This window comes from Phoxinus phoxinus, assembly GCF_949152265.1.
Source record: "Phoxinus phoxinus genome assembly, chromosome: 16".
In the NCBI taxonomy this organism is placed as follows: Eukaryota; Metazoa; Chordata; class Actinopteri; order Cypriniformes; family Leuciscidae; genus Phoxinus; species Phoxinus phoxinus.
In genome coordinates, this window is record NC_136891.1 from 9,994,744 (window position 1) to 10,017,188 (window position 22,445).

The 22,445-nt window shown below is 36.8% G+C and overlaps 1 protein-coding gene across 5 annotated transcripts; it reads left to right on the top strand.

Moving 5' to 3' along the window:
* The first annotated feature begins 361 nt into the window (after nt 1–361).
* Nucleotides 362–21,824, top strand: LOC307012695 (adhesion G-protein coupled receptor F1-like). 5 transcript variants are annotated; one of them, XM_079639640.1, is made up of 24 exons: nt 365–380; nt 1,272–1,367; nt 4,430–4,536; nt 4,753–4,798; nt 4,950–5,093; nt 6,767–6,931; nt 9,091–9,240; nt 9,332–9,505; nt 9,623–9,649; nt 10,053–10,205; nt 10,300–10,464; nt 13,618–13,721; nt 14,899–14,966; nt 15,089–15,225; nt 15,345–15,530; nt 16,299–16,493; nt 16,590–16,748; nt 17,028–17,200; nt 17,289–17,459; nt 18,783–20,132; nt 20,264–20,305; nt 21,002–21,061; nt 21,210–21,273; nt 21,413–21,824. In XM_079639640.1, exons 2-24 carry the CDS (start codon nt 1,355–1,357, stop codon nt 21,496–21,498), a joined length of 3,939 nt encoding a protein of 1,312 aa, XP_079495766.1. In that variant the 5' UTR covers nt 365–380; nt 1,272–1,354; the 3' UTR covers nt 21,499–21,824. The 5 variants fall into 5 exon arrangements, with proteins under 5 accessions (XP_079495769.1, XP_079495766.1, XP_079495767.1 ...); XM_079639641.1 differs by having other exon boundaries at nt 367–385; XM_079639642.1 differs by having other exon boundaries at nt 367–385; nt 4,436–4,536.
* The last annotated feature ends 621 nt before the right edge of the window (nt 21,825–22,445 follow it).

A 22,445-nucleotide genomic window follows, 5' to 3' on the forward strand; every position in this document is an offset into this window, starting at 1 on the left:
GTTAGGTGTGGTCATACAATTATGCAATGACAGTTACTGTTTGCTTTTTGATTACATTTTAGAAATATGACTTGATTTGAAATGTCAGTAGCTACTTGTAATAAGTTCATCAAGGGAATTGTATAAATGTATATAGCCTATAATATGATGCACTCCTGATATAATGTAGCCCACAATGTTTCTGTTATGATGTCTCTCTTCTGTTCACACAAGAGAACATGGAAATAACAAAGGGAATCAAACTTGTCTAGCAGGTGATCTACAAACAGTCACATTCTTGTGGTGATAACATGTCTACACAATGACACATTAATTCCAGGATCATTTTGTTGGTGGATATTTGACAAGGAAACAAAATATCAGACACATAGAAACTGGAGGTAAGGTAGGAGCGATAAATCAGTGTGTTTATTCTATTAATTGTGTAGATGCTGTAGACTGCTTTTTCATAAACAAAAAATATTTACCCTTTTTGTAGATTTACAGATTTCAATTGTATTTTGAATTATGAATTTTATATGAGTAAAAAAAACCTAGATCTTAAAACATTTTGTATAAATCTTAATGGAATAAGGGAATGGACCATTTCAGTTTATGGAATTAATATTCATAAATGTAAACATATATATATATAAAAAAAAATTATGAATATGAATCTCATAAACTAAATGGTCCATTCCATTGTTTGATTAAGATTTATACCAAATGATTTAATAAGCTCTAGTTATTATTTTTAAACTAATTTAACATTCTTATTTCATAATAATATATAAGGATTATTTAATTCAATGTGATGGAATTTTACTATCAACTGAAGTTCGTAAATCTTTTTTTTTGTAAAGCCTTAACATTCGTTGAGTGTAGTTAGAACTTCTTTGATTTTAAAATATGCTGTTCAGTGCTGTTCTTTTGTTTAAATCGTCCAATATCTAGTTATGCAGGAGTATGTTATAAATGTAAAAGAACAAGAATTTGACTTATTATTAAATAATCTTATCTTATTTTCTGGCTGATGCCAAGGCACTTCCACACAAGAATTGACCTTTGCTGTAGTAATGTAAATATTTTTTGTAAACATGAATGGATACAACATTTAGACATATAGTGCTTGTTTTATTCTAAATCTAAATTTAAATGTATTTTCACAATTCAATTAAATAGTCAAAGTCAGTAGTTTTTTGGTGATTTGTGACAAGAAAACAGCATGAAATTACCATTGGTTGTTCAGTTTCATCATTATATTACATAATTTCCTATTTTTCATATGTAAGGTGTCTGGATGAGCCATATGATTGCCTTTTGTTCTGAAGAAATAGGTTGAAGTTATTTTGACTGACGTACATCAGAGAGAAGCATGGCTGGTCAAGGTACAATAAATGACAAATAAACTTATTTTTGATTTACTGTTACTACTACTGTCACAAAAATACTATGGTGCATCTTGTATATTAAATCGCTTGAACCTTTAACAGGTTTTAGTTTTGCTACACTCTAAGAAAAAAAAACACAGGGGCGATACTCTTCTAAAAGATCCACATTTTGAAAGGTTACTCTGTGACAGCTATACGATTTTTTTCCTGAGAGTGTGTAATGATAAATATTTTCTGGCTTTGCTTACACTCCTTATCACCCGTCATACTCTTGCACTCTAAAATGGCTCACGGTCAAAATAATATATACTTAAATACTGTATAAAGAAGTATTTACGATTTGGCCTATTCAGAATACCAGTGGTGGTAAAGTAAACAAATACTCCTTTTCAATTTTACTTGAGCAAGAAGTATAACATTACTTGATACTTGATTTTTAATTGCATAAGTATAGTAAAAATTAAAAGTAGGCTAACTGATCAGTGAACCATGTTTATTATTCTAAACAGCACTAATTCATAAGGAAGATTATTGCAGACATGTTATAGATGTATTCATCTTCAGATAATCAAACATTTATTTTTATTACCAAAACTTACATATAGCCTACTGTACCAAAACATTTTATGTTATTACCAAAACTTATATACTGTGGTAAGAGCTGGTACTACCCCTTATGTTCCTGAAGGGTGGTATCGAAGTCGCCAGTCTTTTGCTGTCAGGTCAGAATCAAATCCTCACTAGCTTGTCCAGCTCGTACCAGTAAATCTAGGTGTGTCCCTACAGTCGTGAAACAATAAAAATCATTGACAACACGCCACCTTGGAATTATAAGGTTCTATCTGCATTCTGACTGTTTTTGAGATATTGAGCTTTAAAGTTTTTGCATTCCATTCGACTGTGTAGAAAGAACCTTTTTATTTTTTGAATAAAAAGTTCCAAAATGTACACAACTTAAAAAACAACATCACATAATGTAAATAAGTTGTCACAGAATAAGAATATGTGAATAACTCATTTTTGACAAAAATGTCAGATAGAACCTTATATATCCAAGGGGACGAAATTGATCATAATGCATGCTTAACCTCCAGCTGAATCGATCGTCTCGTTGTCTTTGGTTTTGCAAGATACTTTTGTCACGATCCACACACGGGAAACAGGGGTAGATCCAAGTGCAGTGTTTATTAATGGGTAATCCGTAATCGTAAACCAGTCCAGGCAGGGGTCAAAACCATAAAAGCAATACAAACAAGAAACAAAACAAGAACAGACAAGAAAACAGACCTCAGAAGTGGCGTGATGCATAACAAGGACTCTGTGACAAACATAGAAACAACCAGGGTATATATACACAGAACTAACAATGATGAACAGGGAACAGCTGGGAACAATGACCGGGAACAGCTGAGTGCAATGAACAGTGATAAGTGCAGACAATGATTGTGGGGAATGCAGTTCATAATGTGACAGACACCGTGGGGGACGAGGACCTCTAGTGGATACTGTCCCGACTGTCAGGGCGGGACAGTCACCGGCTCAGGCTCGGCAGACGTGACGTGAAGCTCAGGCTCGGCAGACGTGACGTGAAGCTCAGGCTCGGCAGACGTGACGTGAAGCTCAGGCTCGGCAGACGTGACGTGAAGCTCAGGCTCGGCAGACGTGACGTGAAGCTCAGGCTCGGCAGACGTGACGTGAAGCTCAGGCTCGGCAGACGTGACGTGAAGCTCAGGCTCGGCAGACGTGACGTGAAGCTCAGGCTCGGCAGACGTGACGTGACACCCAGGCAATGGATCATCGAGGCAGACATTAAAAAAGTTATTCAACGTTGCCTCATTATAGTCCAAACCTCTAGAGAGAGTCCAAAACTTCTGAGCCAGACAATCCACCGTCTGGCCCTGCTGTCGCAGGGTCATTACATTTTGGACACTTCCCCTTCTCTTCTTCCCCGTTCTGGGGGAAAGGATACGAACCCCCATACGCTGGATCTTTGCATTGACGGGGTCCTTCTGTCACAATCCACACATGGGAAACAGGGGTAGATCCAAGAGCAGTGTTTATTAATGGGTAATCGTAAACCAGTCCAGGCAGGGGTCAAAACCATAAAAGCAATCCAAACAAGGATTGTGGGGAATGCAGTTCATAATGTGACAGACACCGTGGGGGACGAGGACCTCTAGTGGATACCCGGAGAAACACAAACCAGACACTGTGACAATTTATAATGCTCTTTCTATTACTTATAGAACTGTCTTTGTAAGCTGAAGTAAAAACTGAACAGTATTTGTCTTTATAAAATACCATTTTATTTAAACAAAAGATAAAAAATGTTGGAGTACATGTTGGAAATGTTGGAGTACATCAGAGTATTGTCAATTGGATAACTGATTATCTCTCTAATAGACCACAGTATGTGAGGATGCAGGACTGTGTGTCTCAAGTAGTGAAGTGCAGCACTGGAGTTCCTCAAGGAACGGTTTTAGCACCATTTTTGTTCACTTTTCATACATCAGATTTTCAGTATAAATCTAAATCTTGTCATCTCCAGAAATTTTCAGATGATTCTGTAATAGTTGGCTGTATAAAGCACCACGATGAGAGTGAATATAGGGAGCTAATAAAGAGATTTGTGGACTGGTGTGATAAAAACGGTCTCAGGCTAAATGCTAGTAAGACAAAGAAAATAGTGGTTGATTTTAGTAGATTTCCTCAGAAAGCGGTACCATTAAATGTAAGAGAGTCAGAAGTTGAGATTGTAACAACTTATAAGTATTTGGGTGTATATCTGAACAACAATTAAGCTCAACTGGTCTGATAATACGAAATTGTGACGAATTTCGACCCCCGCCAAATTTTCACCCCCCTAGCATTGGTAGGTTTAGGATTAGTTGTGGGGGAGGCCAGGGGTTAGGATTAGGCAAACAGGTACTGACTTCAATGAGGGGGGTAATAATTTGGCAGGGGGTCGAAATTCGGCACAACACAGGCTAATAAGTGTTTTGTTTTCCTGCTATGGTGTAGGCTATGTTTATTAACGGTTTAATTTCAAATTTTTTCAGCTACAGGACAGATATTAAAGTATTTCACAGGAATCATGGCTTTCCTGCTGACCCATGAATGTGTTGGACAAACACTTGTTTTCCAAAAAACAAGTACAGATTTCCAGGTAGGGGAAAGTTTGTTTACCATAGAAACATAAATAAATAAAATTCTTATTAATAAAAAAAACAACAACAGATGCTGTCATTTTCAGAACTTTCAATCATTTGCATTAATAAAATGTTTTGTACACATTAAAAGAGTACGGAGCCATGATCACATGATTAAATTATACAATTTGATATGTAAAATAACTGTATTTTTGTGTTATTTTCTTCTATAGTTTTATTCCAGTGACATAGAAGGGCAACTCTATAATATAAGTACAGGTCTGATTCATGGTTTTGACATCTACTAATATATGTCATAAAATTATAATTTTCTCTGTCAGTTGTTTCATGTTGTCCTTTACTTTAAGAGTACAGGCCTCCTTATGACAGCATGATTATTAAAATCTCATTCATTTTGTCATATGAATAGAGCCATTGGAATACATTGTGGTTGTGGAAATGAATGCATCCCAAGCTATATCGATTGAACAAATCAGAGCAGCGTTGGCCTTTAACATGTTTCCACTTCAATTGGACAACAGAACTGAAATTACTACTGTGGACATTACAACAGGTGAGCAAAAGCTATTTACATCATTCGTACTATACTTAAAGGCAGGGTTGGCAATTTTTTTATAATTTTTTTTGTTATACTGCTTGAAACTCCCTTCACCCGGATGGCAATCAATAATAGAAGTGGTCTTAAAGGGTTACAATAAATCTGAGAGCTTTCTGTCCCTCCATTGACAGCTACGCAACTACCATTTTGATGTTTAGACAAGTTTGTCCAAATTTTCTAAAGAGACATGAGCGCTTTTTTAAAAAAAATATAAAAAAAATATTTAATTTAGGCTTTTATTCACATATAAGCATTGATCAGCAAACATAAACAGAAGCTCAACCGAACTGCCTGACTCACGAGAACAAACCTAATTGGTTCTTGCGGAAGCTCAAACGTGCTGGGTAACATGAGAATAAACCTCAATGGTTCTCGCACGTCAAGCGAACTGATGTGCGATTTGATGAATGTTTATATGTGAATAAAATTCAGTCTGTTCATCACATAAATCGATCGTGTCTCTTCAGAAAATTTAGACTAAACCGCTCAATGAATATGGTTTAGTTTTACGATCTCTTTATGAACTTTTTGAAACATCAAAGTGGTAAATGCGTAGCTGTCAGTGGAGGGACAGAAAGCTCTCAGATTTTATCAAAAAGATCTTTATTTGTGCTCCAAAGATGAACGAAATTCTTACGGGTTTGGAACAACATGAGGGTGAGTAATTAATGACAGCATCATTTTTTTTAGGTGAAACCCTTTAATGTAAAATAAAAAACATATATCTTCCGGGGACGTCTCTGGAATAAAAAATGTGATGATAGGATGCCCTATCTGCCTGTCTTATGTATTGCCATGCCTCCGTGCACCCTGCTCGCGCCCAACATCACACGTCATCTCGTTCTGTAAGGCTATGCAGAGTTGTAGACAGACAGTCTCCGAGGACAGCAAACAAACGTAGTCAGCTGCGCTGTGCATTATGTCACTGTTTAGCAACATTAATGCACGTCTCCTCCTGAAGTGACTTGCGATGCGCATTCGCCACGTGCGTGCATTAAAACGTTATTTTCAAGCCACATCCTCGCTTCATTCTCAAATGTTATTGTTTGCCTAAAGTGGTGTAGACAAACTATATAATCAACTAGACCAGGGATACAATCAGCCCATGCAGTCATCTCTCCATAGTAAAAAGCGGCGCCTTGTCTGCCGGATTATCCTCCTCTTAGTTTACTTCTGGGAGTTCTGTTTGAATTTTCCCGCACGTTAATTCTGACCAATCGTTGTGCAGTTATGGAAATACGTTCAAGACACATCTGGCCAATGATGTGGATGTCATCACGTCACTGCATTTTAGTTCAAACCAGTGCAATCAGTGTGGTGTGAAAAGGAACCAAAACGCCTGAAAAATGCTACAAAGTATCATTTTTCGCCCTTGGTCCGGACCAAATGAACCGAACTACAGTTGTGAAAGCACCATTAAACACCGTCTCTCTTGACACTTTGCAAACTTTGTTCTGACTGTGTGCGTTCATGTGTGTTGGAAGAGGCCTGGCTTTGGAGACTGAATGGAGGGCTGGACCTCATGCTTTCAAAGCTAGCTTACTATTGCTAGCCTCTGCGAAATTGCCAACCCTACCTTTAATTTAAATTTTTACTGTTGTTAACCAGTTCTGTTATATTTACATTAGTGTGCCAGCCAAATGTGACCGAATACCAGTGCGTATGTGAAGATGGTTATGCATGGTCATACAACAACTGCAAGACATATGAGGCCTGTGATGACATCAGTTTGGGCTCATGTGGATGTATCAGTGGTATTCCGAGTGATGGAGAGATGTGTGTGCTGGAGAGTGGTAAGAATCATGACCAAACAAGCCAACTGCAAACGTGCTCTAAAAATCTGTAAAAAAGTTTGTGATGTTAAAAGAAAAATAATGCTACAATGATTAATGGTTTAACTGGTTACCTTAAAATATGCAGTTTAAAAATATTATTAGATTTAACAGGTCATTTTACAGTAAAAAAAAGAAAGATGAATGTAAAAAGAATAAATTTGCAAAGCATGTAATTTACAGTGAACATCTATATCATATTTAACAGACTTGTACATATTTTTACATGAAAATGTATTTTATAAGAAAAAAATATGAGTCACATTACAATTTATGGTGATAACAACATGTATTTTTACAGTGTTTACACATGTAGGATTTGACAAATACTAATTAACAATGTTCACTTAAAGGGACAATGTGTAGTTTTTTAAGTATTTTATTAACTAAAATCAATGTCTTTATTCATAAATATGTCCTCAATGGTGTACAATTACCTCTCCCAATGATCCGACTTATCCTCGTACGCGAAGAATTTCTTATCTTTATTTACATGGAACAGGCAACTCCACAGAGGCTTCCATGTCGTTCCTCCATCTTGAAAAATTATAATAGCAGAGAGGGTCAAAAAGCACTAGGCTAACTCAACGCGTTTCCAGTTTCCACAATGCGTTTTCGTTCAGAGACTACGTCAGACTTCCTACTTCCGCTAATTTCATTTCGCATCACGCGCTGTGCGTAGGGCACCAAGAGCTGAGGGGGCACCAAAAAAATAGCCTCCCGGAAGTTCCGGGAGTTTCCCGCATATTGATAGCGGCTCACTGATGCCCGCGAATTAGTTAAAATCTCCGGAATCTAGAGCGAGCGCGCCCGCGAGACAGAGACTCTGCTCCAAACCGCCTAGCGCGTGCACTGCAGAGAGGGAGAGAGAGCAAGAGACCGCACGCGCCTCATGAAGCTTCTCAGGGTAGAGGGCATCATAAGAATTATGCTTAGGGCACCAAAATGGCTAGCAAAATGTGTTTAAAAGATCTAATCCTAAATTTGAGAGTTGGCTACAAATATTTTCTTGTGTCACTCTGTCAAAAATAAGTTTAGAGGCCGTGATTGTACCGTGGATGTGTAGATTAACTTCGCATAATCTGCAAAAGTCGTTTACAGCCATGTTCACTCCGGTATTTCGCTCGCATCATCATGTGTTTACAGCAGGTTTACAGTGGAAGTTCGATCATAGATTTGAGTTCGATGCATGATGTCTTTGGTTCGATGCAGCTGTACAGGCGCATAACATACGTCCTAACTAAACTTATCTGATTGGCTTACGGGTAACCAATGATTTTAAACTTCAGACAAGCGCCCCCTAGCGAGAGAGAAAACACTTCTCTATTATGCCATTCCAGACTCTGTCTACGAAGCAAAGTGAAGTAGCAGAGTCTGGTATTACCAGGCTAACGTAATGTGACTGACACCAGCTGAAGAGGACAAGGAGAGATGCGTAATGCGTGTCACTTTCCCTGGTAAATTTGAAAGGTTGCACTGCACGGTACTTCATAATTCAGGATCATACTTATGCCAAGCCACAGGAGAAATGCCAAAATTTTATTTAAAAGGAAACATGACTGGCGAATTCAAAAACCGAGGGTAAATGACGGCATAGCTTTACCTAGTTGGAAAGAGCTAATGAAGGAGAAAGACTTTGAAAGGACTCTGAAGTTGCCTGCTTTCTTCTCGACGGGTAAGTCAATGTTACGGTCTAAATTACAAGCTTTTTTTTCATTCCTTGGTTATGTAATTCATTATATAGGCAGCATAACAGTAGAACATGTAACGTATAGTTAAACTCGACGAAGGGCTATTGTTGTCAAAGCTTCTTGGTACATAATGGCTACCGTAGTTGCAACACGCGTTTGAAAAAACGAGGAACTAGAGAGCACTATTCGTTTGAATGCAAAATACAATTTCACCGCTAGATGGGAGTAATTCCTACACACTGTCCCTTTAATGCAGTATGTAGACTGCTTATTTGTATGTACTTAAACACTGCTTCATTTTTTTATATAATTAATTATATAAATGGATATATTGTAATCAAAAATACAAATGGCAAAAGTATATTGAAATGACAAATGCAATATTAACACAGAGCTTCAATGATTGTAAGCTTTTTGATTCTGCCACAGAACTGCCCTTTACAGACATCTTGTCTGAAATTGAGATGGAATCATCAAGCATTTCTGTGATCGATGAGATGAGGAGATATTTGCAGAACATCACCTTTCCACTTCAGTTAGATGAGCTGGTTGAAGTATTAGATGTGGACATCACGACAGGTGAAGAACATCACATGACCTTCATGAGGTTCTGAACACAAACACAGATCTGTTAAAAATGACCTTACATTTACGTTGTATCCTTTCTTAGTGTGCAATTTCAATGACAGTGGATACAAGTGTGTATGTGAGGATCAGTATTTTTGGCCGTGTGAAAAGTGCACAGAATATGGGACCTGTGATGACATCACTAACAACACATGCAGCTGCATCAATGATATTCCAAGTGATAGACAGTTCTGTCAACCAGTCAACGACATAACACGTAAAATAGTTTTATACATTTCTGTTTGTGATCATACAAAAATACATGTGGGTCAGTTACTGTTACATGAACTGTATACAAATTATTTCTAATCCATTCTCATCCTTTTCCCAAAAGATAACACAGCATGTGCACATCCAACAGGTACATAAAACATCTGACTAAAGGGTACAGTTCACACAAAATTGAAAAATCTGTCATCATTTTACTCTCTCACATCGTTCCAAACCTGTATGACTTTCTTTCTTCTGTGGGACATAAAGGAAGATATTTCCAAACCGTCTTGGTTCCCGTTGAAAAAAAAAACTATGCCATTTTTCAAAATATATATTTTTTGTTCCACAGAAAGTCATATACAGGTTTGGGACAACATGAGAATAAATGTGGGAGAATAAATAAATGAAGGCAGAATAAATGATGACAGAATTTAACAGTTTGGTGAACTATCCCTTGGTGAAATCCTGAAGTCTAGAAAACTGCAGTAGGCTAATTTTATGCATAGTAAAAGATGAGTGAATATTCCTAATTCTTTTTATATTTACTACAGTGACTCCAGTTCTGATTGAATATCAAAATGAAATTCAGATAGATGCAGAGAATACTGCCATCATTGATCAGCTGATGAATTATTGGATGTCTTTTGATTTTCCCTACACAATCAGTGACAGCACTAACATCACAGAAATCAACATAACTACTGGTACGAGCTCTGTCTCTGCTTTGACTTGTACTTTATACACCATGAATACTGCTAAAAACTGCTAAAAATACTGATTTTTTATTCTTCTTTTCAGTGTGTTCTTTGAATGAAACACAATATCGGTGTAAATGTGAGGGTCTGTTTGTTTGGCCAAATGACACGTGTCACTCATATGAGGCCTGTGATGACATCATTGAAGGTTCATGTACGTGTATCAATGCTCTTCCAATCAACGGACAGTTCTGCCAGTTAAAAGAAGGTAAGCTCATAAACTATGGACTGTTAATATAAAAAAACTAAAATTAGATTTTCATGTTACTCTATTATATGTGACCTGGAGAGGGTGCCAATGAGAGCTCCCATGCCCCACGTTAACATGTTACAGTTTTTATAATTGCTTGGACCCATTTCTCTATTCTTAGGTCACTTTCACACAGTGAGCACAATAGCAATATATGGGTTCTTCTAAAAACAGAAGGCTGTATCCTAGTGAGGCTGTGTCCTTCCTGTCCAGTCCTTTAGAGGCTTGTAGGCTAGAGTCCTCCTTAGCTTTAAACGCTAGAATGACACGCCTAGTAAGTGCGCATGGCTATGTCATAAATGTTTTCGCCCCCATGGTCACAATGAAAATTAAAGGTAGGGTAGGTCAGAATTGTCTAAAAAAAACTTTTATTCAAATTTGTTTAAACTGTCTTTATATACCAATGCATAATTAAAACGTAAGTACTCTGATAAAAAGAGTATAAAAATCGAGTGACTCTAGACCGTTTAATCTTCATTAAACACAGCTCATTAATTCCATTCACTCCCACCTAAAAACAGGTGCGCGACTGCGCGCACGTGGGCAGAGCCAGTAATAACGGCGGTAGTCATGGCGACGTCGAGTGACAGTCGCGCAAGCCAATCCTGTGATTCGTCCCGAATGGAAATAATGAGCTGTGTTTAATGAAGATTAAACGGTCTATAGTCACTCGATTTTTATACTCTTTTTATCAGAGTACTTACATTTTAATTATGCATTGATATATATAGAAAGTTTAATCAAATTTGGTAAAAAGTTTTTATATAAATCCTACCTACCCTACCTTTAAATGCACACACAATGAAATACAATTAAAATTATAATTTGAAAAATACTTTATATTAAAAACCTTTATATTACCTGCCATTTTATTAATGCAGTTAATTGTTTATTAATGCATCAACTCTATCACCAACATTAGCATCAATGCCACCATCATCAACATCAACACTATCACCAACATCAATGCCACCACCATCAACAACAACATCAACAGTATCACCAACATCAATGCCACCACCATCAACAACAACAACAACATCAACAACACAATCAGCATCAATGCTATCACCATCAACACCACCATCAACATCAACATCAATACCACAACCATCATCAACATTAACTCTATCACCAACATTAGCATCAATGCCACCATCATCATCAACATCAATACCACCATCAACACTATTACCAACATCAATGCCACCACCATCAACACCACCTTCAACATCAATGCCACCATCATCAACACCACCTTCAACATCAATGCCACCACCATCAACATCAATACCACCATCAACACTATCACCAACATCAATGCCACCATCATCAACGCCACCTTCAACATCAATGCCACCACCATCAACATCAATACCACCATCAACACTATCACCAACATCAATGCCACCATCATCAACGCCACCTTCAACATCAATGCCACCACAATTAACACCACCTTCAACATCAGTGCCACCACCATCAACATCAACAACACAATCAGCATCAACGCTATCACCATCAACACCACCATCAACATCAATGCCACAACCATCATCAACATTAACTCTATCACCAACATTAGTATCAATGCCACCATCGTCATCAACATCAATACCACCATCAACACTATCACCAACATCAATGCCACCATCATCATCAACATCAATACCACCATCAACACTATCACCAATATCAATGCCACCATCATCAACAACATCAATACCACCATCAACACTCTCACCAACATCAATGCCACCATCATCAACACCATCTTCAACATCAATGCCACCACCATCAACAACACAATCAGCATCAACGCTATCACCATCAACACCACCATCAACATCAATGCCACAACCATCACCAACATTAACTCTATCACCAACATTAGCATCAATGTCACCATCATCAACAACACCAGCATCACCATCATCTACATCAACACCATCATTATCATCAACACTATCACCAACATCAATGCCACCATCATCACCATCATTATCAACATCAACTCTATCACCAACATTAGCATCAACACTACCACCATCAACCCCACCAAAGACAGCAACAGGTATGCCCAGTAAAAAATATAGCACATCAACTGTATGTGATGATGGAGAAGATTAGTATTAGTATTGAGAAATGTTGCTTTACCCTGTTGATTCAATGCAGACTTAATTTAATTTTTTCCAAAAATGGAAATTCTGTCATCATTTACTCACCCTCATGTTCTTCCAAACCTGTAAGACTTCTGTTCATCTTAAGAACACATATGAAACACATTGTAATTATTTAATTTGATTTATGTTTGAAGTTTTAACTAAAACAAAAAATCCATTAGAATATATATCTAATATAGAGTATCTCATTTAACTATCTCCGAAAGCAAGTGGCTTGTGAAGATCTCCAATTAAGGAGTATTACTGTATGAGTACGAGGGAGAATAACCATCAGAATTGCCAAAAATATCCAGATTGTGATCAGGTTGAATAAATAAAGATATGTTTAATTAAATCTATTAGTAATTTCCTTACCTCAGTTGACAGCTATACAGATACCACTTTGACGCTTCAAGTTCATAAAATGATCGTAAAAATAATCCATAAGAATTGAGCGGTTTAGTCAAAAATGTCTGAAGATACACGATTGCTTTATATGAACAGGTTGAATTCAGGCTTTTATTCACATATAAACATTGATCAGCAAACATAAACAGAAGCTCAACCGCTTGATGCGTGAGAATAAACCTCATTGGTTCTAACGGAAGCTCAAACGTTCTGCATAACACACAAACATAAACCTCATTGTTTCTCGCACATCAAGCAAACATGCTTGAGCTTCCGTTTATCATAAATGATGTGTGCGTTATTTGGATTTTGAATTACGGTGATTTTTTTATCAGGGGCACAAAATGGCTATACAAAGCATGTCAAACAATAATAACAGAAAATAATTGTGTTAATTTATTGTCTGAGGTAATATTTTCTGAGGAAGCAACCAAAGTTAATCTTGCATACCACCAGCAACTATATAGTTTGGTAGTATTAGTACAGAGGATTGTTACTGTCCTGTTGATGCAAAGCACATACATGTAAACTTGTTTTACAGTTATTGGAATGTCAATTACATTAAATGAGATGAGTTTTGAAACCAGTCTTACTGACCCTAATAACAAGAAGTACAAAGATTTATCTGGAAAAATTCAGACAGTAGTGAGTATTCCATGTTTCATATTTCAAAGAAATATTGTTTGTGTAATTTGTTGATTTTTTATGATTTGGTATAAATACCTTTGAAGAAGTCAACATACTTGCTATTTTTTTAAATTTGTAAATAATATTTATGGCAATACTTTATTGTGATGGTCCACTATAGACACTCTTCTACAGTAATAACTACCAGTCATTAGAGTATTAGTAGACTGTCTGCTTAATATCTGCTATCACTTTATTTCGATGCTCTCCCAACAGACATTCTACCCACTAAAAGTAACTTTGCAACTACAACTTATTCTACTAATCAAAACCAAAACCCTAACCCCTAACCTAACAGTTTACAGTCTACTAATACTCTAATAAGAGTAAGTTGACTTGTAGTTGAAAAGTTATTTATAGTGAATGTCTAACATGGACCACCAAAATAAAGTGTGACCATATTTATTTCTGAAATATTTATGTAAACACACACACACACACACACACACACACACACACACACACACACACACACACACACACACACACACACACACACACACACACACACACACACACACACACACACACACACACACACACACACACACACACGCTTACACACACACACACACACACACACACACACACACACAGCAAATATAGTAAACTTCAATAGAAGTGCCATGACAGGTATGAAAGTGATGCTGTGAGGGATAGACTTACCATGTTTTCAATGGCATCCTCTATAAAAAGATGTAAAAAGCTCTTAGATCACTTATAATTTTCCACAGCATGTTGTCAGGAGTTATTTGTCTTCTGAAATTTCTTGTAAATATCTTCTTGCAGTGTTTTGTCAACATAACAAATCAAAAACACATTAAATAACAGTATAAGCCACTGAAGAGATGTATGTCTATCCCTCACAGCCTCGTTTTCATTCCCATTAGAAATCAAAGATGGCGCTGCTGCATGTGAATAAGGTCTATAGCAAACATTTTGCAAAGCCTTGTAGGAGAGGACTGGTGTAAACCAGTTAATTGATGTGGATTTTAACAACAGTACTGCAGACCAAAAAACCTATACTTTTCCATACGATTACAATTATAATTTGTTTTAATACATAGCTTTTGCTTACTAATATAGAATGACTATTTCAAGCATACAGTACATTGCAAACTTTTTCTTTTTACAGATTGACAAAAGTTATTCTAATAACCTAACTGGCTACAATTCTGGTTCTACAAAAGTCTATAGATTCAGGTATGATCTACAATTTTTTTTTTTTTTTTTTACTCAACATTTCCATTTATTCACTACTTAAAAAAAAAAAAAGAAGATAATACAGTGTATTCATATTGATGTTGTTTGGTTTTGGTCCATAGATCTGGTAGTGTTATAGCAGACTACACAATAGATGTAACATCCAACAACCTTGATTTTAGAGCAGCACACACAGATGTTTTTAAATCTCTGAGAACACAAGGATTCATTTTAGCTGCAGATGCTTTTGCTCGGAGTGGTAAGGGTAGTCTATGCTTAATGTAAAACCCTTCACGTTTCTTAGTCCCATCATATTTATTATGTTGTTTGTTTTTTGTTCATTGTTGGGTGATATGAGCTATATGTTTTTAATTTCAGAACAAAAGGACTTCACAACAGATGATATATATCCTCTGCAAAAGCTAGAACTGAACTGCATACAGCCAGACTCTGCAAAAGGACCAATACAATGGATAGTAAAAAAAGATCCTGCACTGGGCAACACAATATACAATATTTTAAACAATACTCTCACTGTGAAAAACGCTAGTGAAAGTGACAGTGGTGAGTGACGTCGTGTGTCTTTGTCCTCTCTATCTTACATGGCAAAGTGCCTGATTGCTTTTAGAGTCCTGTTTAAAAAAGCAGACTGCTATAATACTTTACAATAATTTGATCGAAGCATATTAGCACTGATTTTCCATAATACTATACGATACCATATTTGGCATAGATTATGCTGTCACATCAACATTAAAGTCGGCATGAAATCAAAATTGACCCTATTTACTTTGTTAGCGGATATTACTAGTCTTGTGGTGAACAATTCACCCGTGCAAGTTAATACACGGAAAACATTTGTTTGCCGAAGTTATCTTTAATCAAAGTCTGAAAAGTTACTTCCGGGTCTGGAATGGTTCTTTTTCTGATGATTGCTTAAACGCTTAACCACTCTCCTCAAACCGTTACTCTGCTATGGGCGAGAGATGGAGAGGAGGAGCGCTAAAGTAAAACCCTGCCCTCTGTTCAATATTCCGTTTCACTCGGAAATGCGTCACAACACTTGAGAAAAGTCGTTTGCAACTTCCGGTTCACGCGGACTTTAAGTATAATTATGAAATCAATAAACCAATGAAAATTAAGCTACACTTACAGGATGTTAATGTCATGAACATTTACAAATTATTGTTTTGGTAGCAAATAAATAAATACATAAGTATGAATTACATACATGTTTCTTGAAAATCAAAGTATTGGGTTTACTTAAAATATGTAAAATACTTAAAATAATTAACGTCAATTCTTTTTTATTGTTTTCCCCCCAACATGCAGGTCGATACTCATGCATACAAAGCAGTACAGTACCGTACATCCAGTGGCAAAACATTGTTATTAAGCAACGCCCCACTATCAATGTGGGTGAAGACCAATATTTTTCATGTGAAGACAACACTGTCCAACTGAGATGTTCTGTTGATGTTGGCTACAGTATTGAGTGGGTCCTGAATGAAGCAGTACTAGCTTCAGGTTGTACGAATCATTAGTACATTTTTATAAAAGTTATTGGGTAGTTGTCATTTAAACATTCAATAAAATCCTCTATGTTATTAACATGTTTTCTAGATGCATCAGGATCTGACAGTATCGTATTAAACTATCCTACTAAAAGTGGGAATTGTAAGGAGTTAACTTTTACATGCCGTCTCAAGGATCTGACGCAACTACAGAATTTCAATTACAGCTGGAGAAGAGTCACAGTAAGGCCAATCACAAAACTTGACGGTGAGAACGTAAACAATACTTTTTATTGTTATGGAATTGCATTGGATTATTTTAATGATCTAGCAGAGTTCTCTTTTGATCACATCACACCTATTGACTGTTTTGGTCCTATTTAGTTGTATTTGACCCTAGTTATTGCTGATGCTTCTGCATAGTGTGCGAGCACCTTTAAAGGATACTTTCAAGTCCCAAAATGTACACAGTGTAATGTGATATATTCTGAGAGAAATTGTTGAATTAAATCTGTTCCTTCTGACTTTCAATCAAATACTTCTCCAGATTATGACTGTAAAAATGAAGAACTTGGATTTGGAAAAACAAACGATAAGAAGAATGGAATCTGTGGAAATGGCATGAAAGGCATTAAAACTTACATATGTAAATCTGAATGGATACCAGAACAAGACAACTGTGTACTCAACGAAATCGATGAAATTAAAAGCACCGCTGCGGTAATCTGTTGGTCATGTGTCTATTGAACAATAATCTGTTCTTTTTTAAAAGCTTCTAATATTTGTATTTTTGTACTTTGAAATGTAGTCCTTGATTGTGGAGCAGATTGCAGAGTTTATGGTTAACCTCAGTGATGTCACATCAGTGAATAGTGTTTTTATAACACAGTCTGCTGCTACTGTCCAAGCAATTGTGGATATACTTGCTATAGTTGCTAAATTGTCACAAACTACTTTCATCGATGAGCCAGAGATGGTGGTATGTATAGTCACATTTACATTTTTGTGTACATTACATTTTGATGTGTAGACATTTTATTATCATATTAAATTGAATTTAACAAGATAATATCTAATAATTAAGTAAGGAATAATTGACGATAGGCCGTTTAATTATTAGAAAATTAATGCACACCTGAGGATGTAATGCACTCACAACGCAAAGCAGAGTTTTTAACACCGACTTTGAACACAGACTGAACGCCCTGAACACGCGTTTGGCCATCATCAGTCATAACAAGTATTCAATTACATTCATAACCGGCCTTACAGTAAGTGTGTCCCCGGCTTTATGCAGTTATTAATGCAGTTATGAGAGAGAGAGAGAGAGAGAGAGAGAGAGAGAGAGAGAGAGAGAGAGAGAGAGAGAGAGAGATGCTGCAATAATGAGACAGAAAAGCATGTGCGTCAATATTATTATTATTTATGAATTCTATTAGTTTTAATTAATTAGTTCATTCTTTTTTTTCTACTATTGACAGATGACAGTAGACTAGCCTAATAAATGAAACACAAAGCCCTTTTAACAAGTAGGCCTATCAATAATTATTTATTTGTTATATTATCTGCGATAAAAACCCGTGCTACAGGACAATCCATTTATTTAGCCTATTTTCAGTTAAATTTTCTATTGATTATAGATCGGACTATATACTTTATTTATTCAAATTAAACTGCATGTTTCCATTGATTGTGAAGCTATACAGTGAAAATTGCAGATCAATCGGATGGGGATGCATGTTTTTTCTTGTTATGAATTGTATCCTATTTTCCGTTATTACAGTTAACTACGCTAAGTGATATGAAACTGTAATGTGGTCAATACCTGCCTGGAACTACTTTAGCCGTGCGCTCTCCCTACAATCTTGTATGCATTTTAAAGTTGAATATGCTTTGGCACAGAAAAAAAGTTATCTTAGCACTTAAAAGATAAGACTCATAACTCTTAACTAGGTAGGACAATGCATTTTCATCCTCAAAAAAAAAATGTTGTGATGTTTCTTTGGATTTTCACACCTCAGGTCAATGTTTCTTTTAACTCTGAAAGCTCCAGAGCAGGGTCAGCAAGGTCTACTACGATCACATAACTTGATAGTTCCAGAATTCAATGTAACACTGCTGTGGTATTAAAATCCCTGTGAGATGATAGCTATGTCCCAATTCAGAGGCTGCATCCTTCGAAGGCCGCATTTAAAGGCCAATTGCGTCACAGCGATGGGACAAAGGCTGTCCTAATTCGAAGGCTTAAACATTTTATGGGATACATTTCATCATATTAAACACTTTTATATTCAATTTCCAGAATTTCCTAAAAACAGTGGACATTATTGTATCACGTAATGTCAGTGATACATGGAAAGAATTGAACAAAGGAGACACCACAGGAGACACCAACACTGAACTTCTGAGCGCTATTGAGAAGATAAGTGACCATCTCAGAGATGATTTTGCATTTAATGGAACATCCATTCAGCTGAACAGGACTACAATTAATAACTCATTCAGTATAACATCAACACTGCCAAACTCAACTACAGAGATTGTCATACCACAGGTTCCTAATGTGACTACCATAACCATCATAATCTTCTCAACTCTTGAAAATGTCCTACCTAATCGTACTACTAATAATGACAGTAGGAATTCAGAAGTGCGCATCAATGGAGATGTGGTTGTTGTTAAGGTTAATGATAATGTAACACTTAACAACATTTCTTTTGCATTTGATATTACTGATCAGTCTTTGAGAAATCCTCAGTGTGTCTTTTGGAACTTCAGTCTTGACGCATGGGATTCCACTGGATGTGAAGTAAAGCCCTCAGGGAACAATGCGGGCAAGATTACATGTGAATGCAACCACACAACCTCTTTTTCAATCCTAATGTCACCGTTTCCCCTTGATAACAAAGCCTTCGCCTATATAACTTACATTGGTGTAACTATTTCAATGGTCAGCTTGATTTTGTGCCTCATTATTGAGATTATCGTATGGAAGTCAATGACAAGAAATGACACATCCTACATGCGACATGTCTCCATAGTCAACATTGCCGTGTCCCTGCTGATCGCAAACATCTGTTTTATCATTGGAGCCGCAGTCGCAGAACAAGAGCAACCGACATCAGTGGGTCGCTGCAGTCCAGCGGTTTTCTTCATGCACTTTTTTTACCTGGCTCTTTTCTTCTGGATGTTAATTTCAGCGCTGTTGCTCTTTTACCGTACAGTCATGGTCTTGTCCCAAATGTCAAGGGCCAAAATGATGGCCATTGGCTTCATAGTCGGTTATGGTGCACCTTTGCTCATAGCGGTCATTACTGTTGCATCGACAGCTGGACATGAGAAATATATCACGAAAGAATTAGCATGCTGGCTGAACTGGAATGAATCTAGGGCCCTGCTGGCATTTGTGATTCCAGCTCTCACTATTGTAGCCATAAACCTTGTGGTTTTGATTGTGGTTCTGTATAAGATGTTGAGGAGAGGAGTTGGTGCCACAACTCAACCGGATGAGAAACATGCGCTGGTGGTCATTGCCCGATGTGTGGCCATATTGACTCCTATCTTTGGTCTAACATGGGGATTTGGAATTGGAACCATGGTGTCCCGTAACATAGGCATTCATGTGGTGTTTGCACTCCTCAATTCACTGCAGGTATCACTTTCTGTCTCTATATTTAAATTTAATTTAACATTCAACTGTAATTCTGCACATTGATCTTTTCTAAATGTCTGTGTTTTTATGAATTGCATTTGTATTTTCAATTGTAACACTTCCTTTAATAGGGATTATTTATTTTGGTGTTTGGAACGCTTCTAGACGGGAAGGTACAGCACGAGTTTACTTCTGTTGTTTTGTAAAGAGCTTAAGTAAAGCCACTTCATTATTTTTTTAAATATTGGCCTAGGTTTACTTACTGTTTTTATCCTGCTTATTACATGGCAGCCCACGTAATACGTAAACATGAACTGTTGATGTGATTTGAAATTGTATATATATATATATATTTTATCTGTTAATACGGAACACACATAACTGCTGAAATATTGGCAGGGAGAGCGTTTCTCAGGTCAGTCCGAGCTCTCCCTGCCAATATTTTAGCAGTTATGTGATGGGTTAGATGGATGTCTTAACTAAAAAAAATATAAAAAAATGTTGCCGTGTTTAAAAAGTTAAAAGTCAGCATTCAACAGAAGTTGTGATAGTCTTGAGATCTATATTTACACCTAGTCACTTCACACATTTTCTCTGAGCAGATGGCTACTTTAAAGTCAGTCACTCAAACCACTTCAGGAGATGGTTTAAGACATATTTTAGATTAAACTGTAAATGCATCTGGTTGTTGAAGCCATATATATATACATTTTACTCCTTCCAAAATGGTGTAAAAAACACCTACGTCAGATATTTCCTGATATTCGTCATCAATTAAATCAAATCAGAAACAAACATTCTGTGTAATTAGCAGACATTTCAGACTTTCAATAAATTGCTGGATGTTAACCAGAGATCTTTGATTGCAGGTTCGTAAGTCACTACAAGGAAAGCTGTCACTACAGAAACTCAGTTCCAGCCGTACCAATGTAAATGCCATTATATAAAAGCACATCCTTTTATGAGCTCTATAGGACTTTAACTAATGTTCTACTTTAACTAACTTCTAACCAATGTTTATATATCAATTTTTACATTGACTCTATGTGCTTTATTTTGATTGATATCACCTTACAGAACACCAGTGCAGGACCATCATCCACACCTCTACTCAATTTCTTGCCATGGATCCGGCGGAGGAGTAAGTAGATGGCATACATCTAAAAACAAACATTTATTAATATTTATTCAATAATGAGAATATAGATATTATTCATGAGTTATTTTTATCATTTAGATAAGACAATAGACATATGTAACATACATCTAACTATTTGCAGATGTATACAACGTGTCTGAAGCCAACACTTCCTCAGCAGTTACAGACAGCTCCGACGGCTCATATGCCATTATGAACAACACTTAAAAGATACTCTAAAAGTGTTTCCTCCACTGCAGTGTATGTTAGTGTTTGGTGTAAGAAATTGTCTATTTTATGATCAGATATAAATAAGGTTTCAATATGACTTCATACTGTATTGTATATTATACAGTGGTTAAGGGTATGGACTTAAGGGTTAAGGGTATACTACTTCAAAAATTGGGTATTTTTTCAATAACTCAACTCAAGAGTTTCTATTGTTTTGAGAAGATCACTTTTGTTTTGCATCAGACATTTTAAATGAGATATTGTTGTCCAGTTACAAAACATCATTTTTTCTGCCCTGTTTTAATAAATTCCACATGTTCCCAAAATTATTATTGTAACTGACTTAAATGCATCTGCATGCCAAAATTGCTTGAAGATGACTTGAGAAAACAGAAAAAAGGCTGTTGTCTTCCCCTTTGCCAAATAGGTAGGAAAACTTTAACACTCATAATGCACCGGGCACAAGACCACTCCCAGTCTACTATGGACACGCTTGCCGCGTTCGGGCGAAATACCACCAACCGCAAATTGGATGCAAAAGAGATGCACTGACAGCGCATGAAGATCACCAATGCTCTTTGCTAATGCAGTGCCAAAGACAGGGCAGCATCCTTAGATTCAAGGATTCTAATCCCAGCCAATAGCCCCACTCGTATCGTGCAAAGAAGCCACAGTGTTAGTGCGCATGCGCGCCACCGCTAAAGGCAGACAGCCAGGATCCCCAGGCAACACATGGGGAACCCTGCGTCCTTTCGCGAAAATCTCTGTAAATTGCATATCACTGCATTTTCTCTGTGGCACATAGTGTGAGGTTAGCGGTTCTATTCATTTTCAAACAATTCCATTTTGACAAATCAACACATGAGGCCTTCTATGCTGAGCACACACTTCTATTACTGAAAACATACTTAAAACTTAACCCGCTATCTAGCAGGGTCATTTCT

What these genes read in the sequence shown, in the direction of transcription:
- LOC307012695 (XM_079639640.1), top strand. An exon ending in TACTGTGGACATTACAACAG is followed by an intron (nt 5,094 to 6,766) that starts GTGAGCAAAAGC and finishes TATTTACATTAG; the next exon opens with TGTGCCAGCCAAATGTGACC. An exon ending in TCGATGAGCCAGAGATGGTG is followed by an intron (nt 17,460 to 18,782) that starts GTATGTATAGTC and finishes TTCAATTTCCAG; the next exon opens with AATTTCCTAAAAACAGTGGA.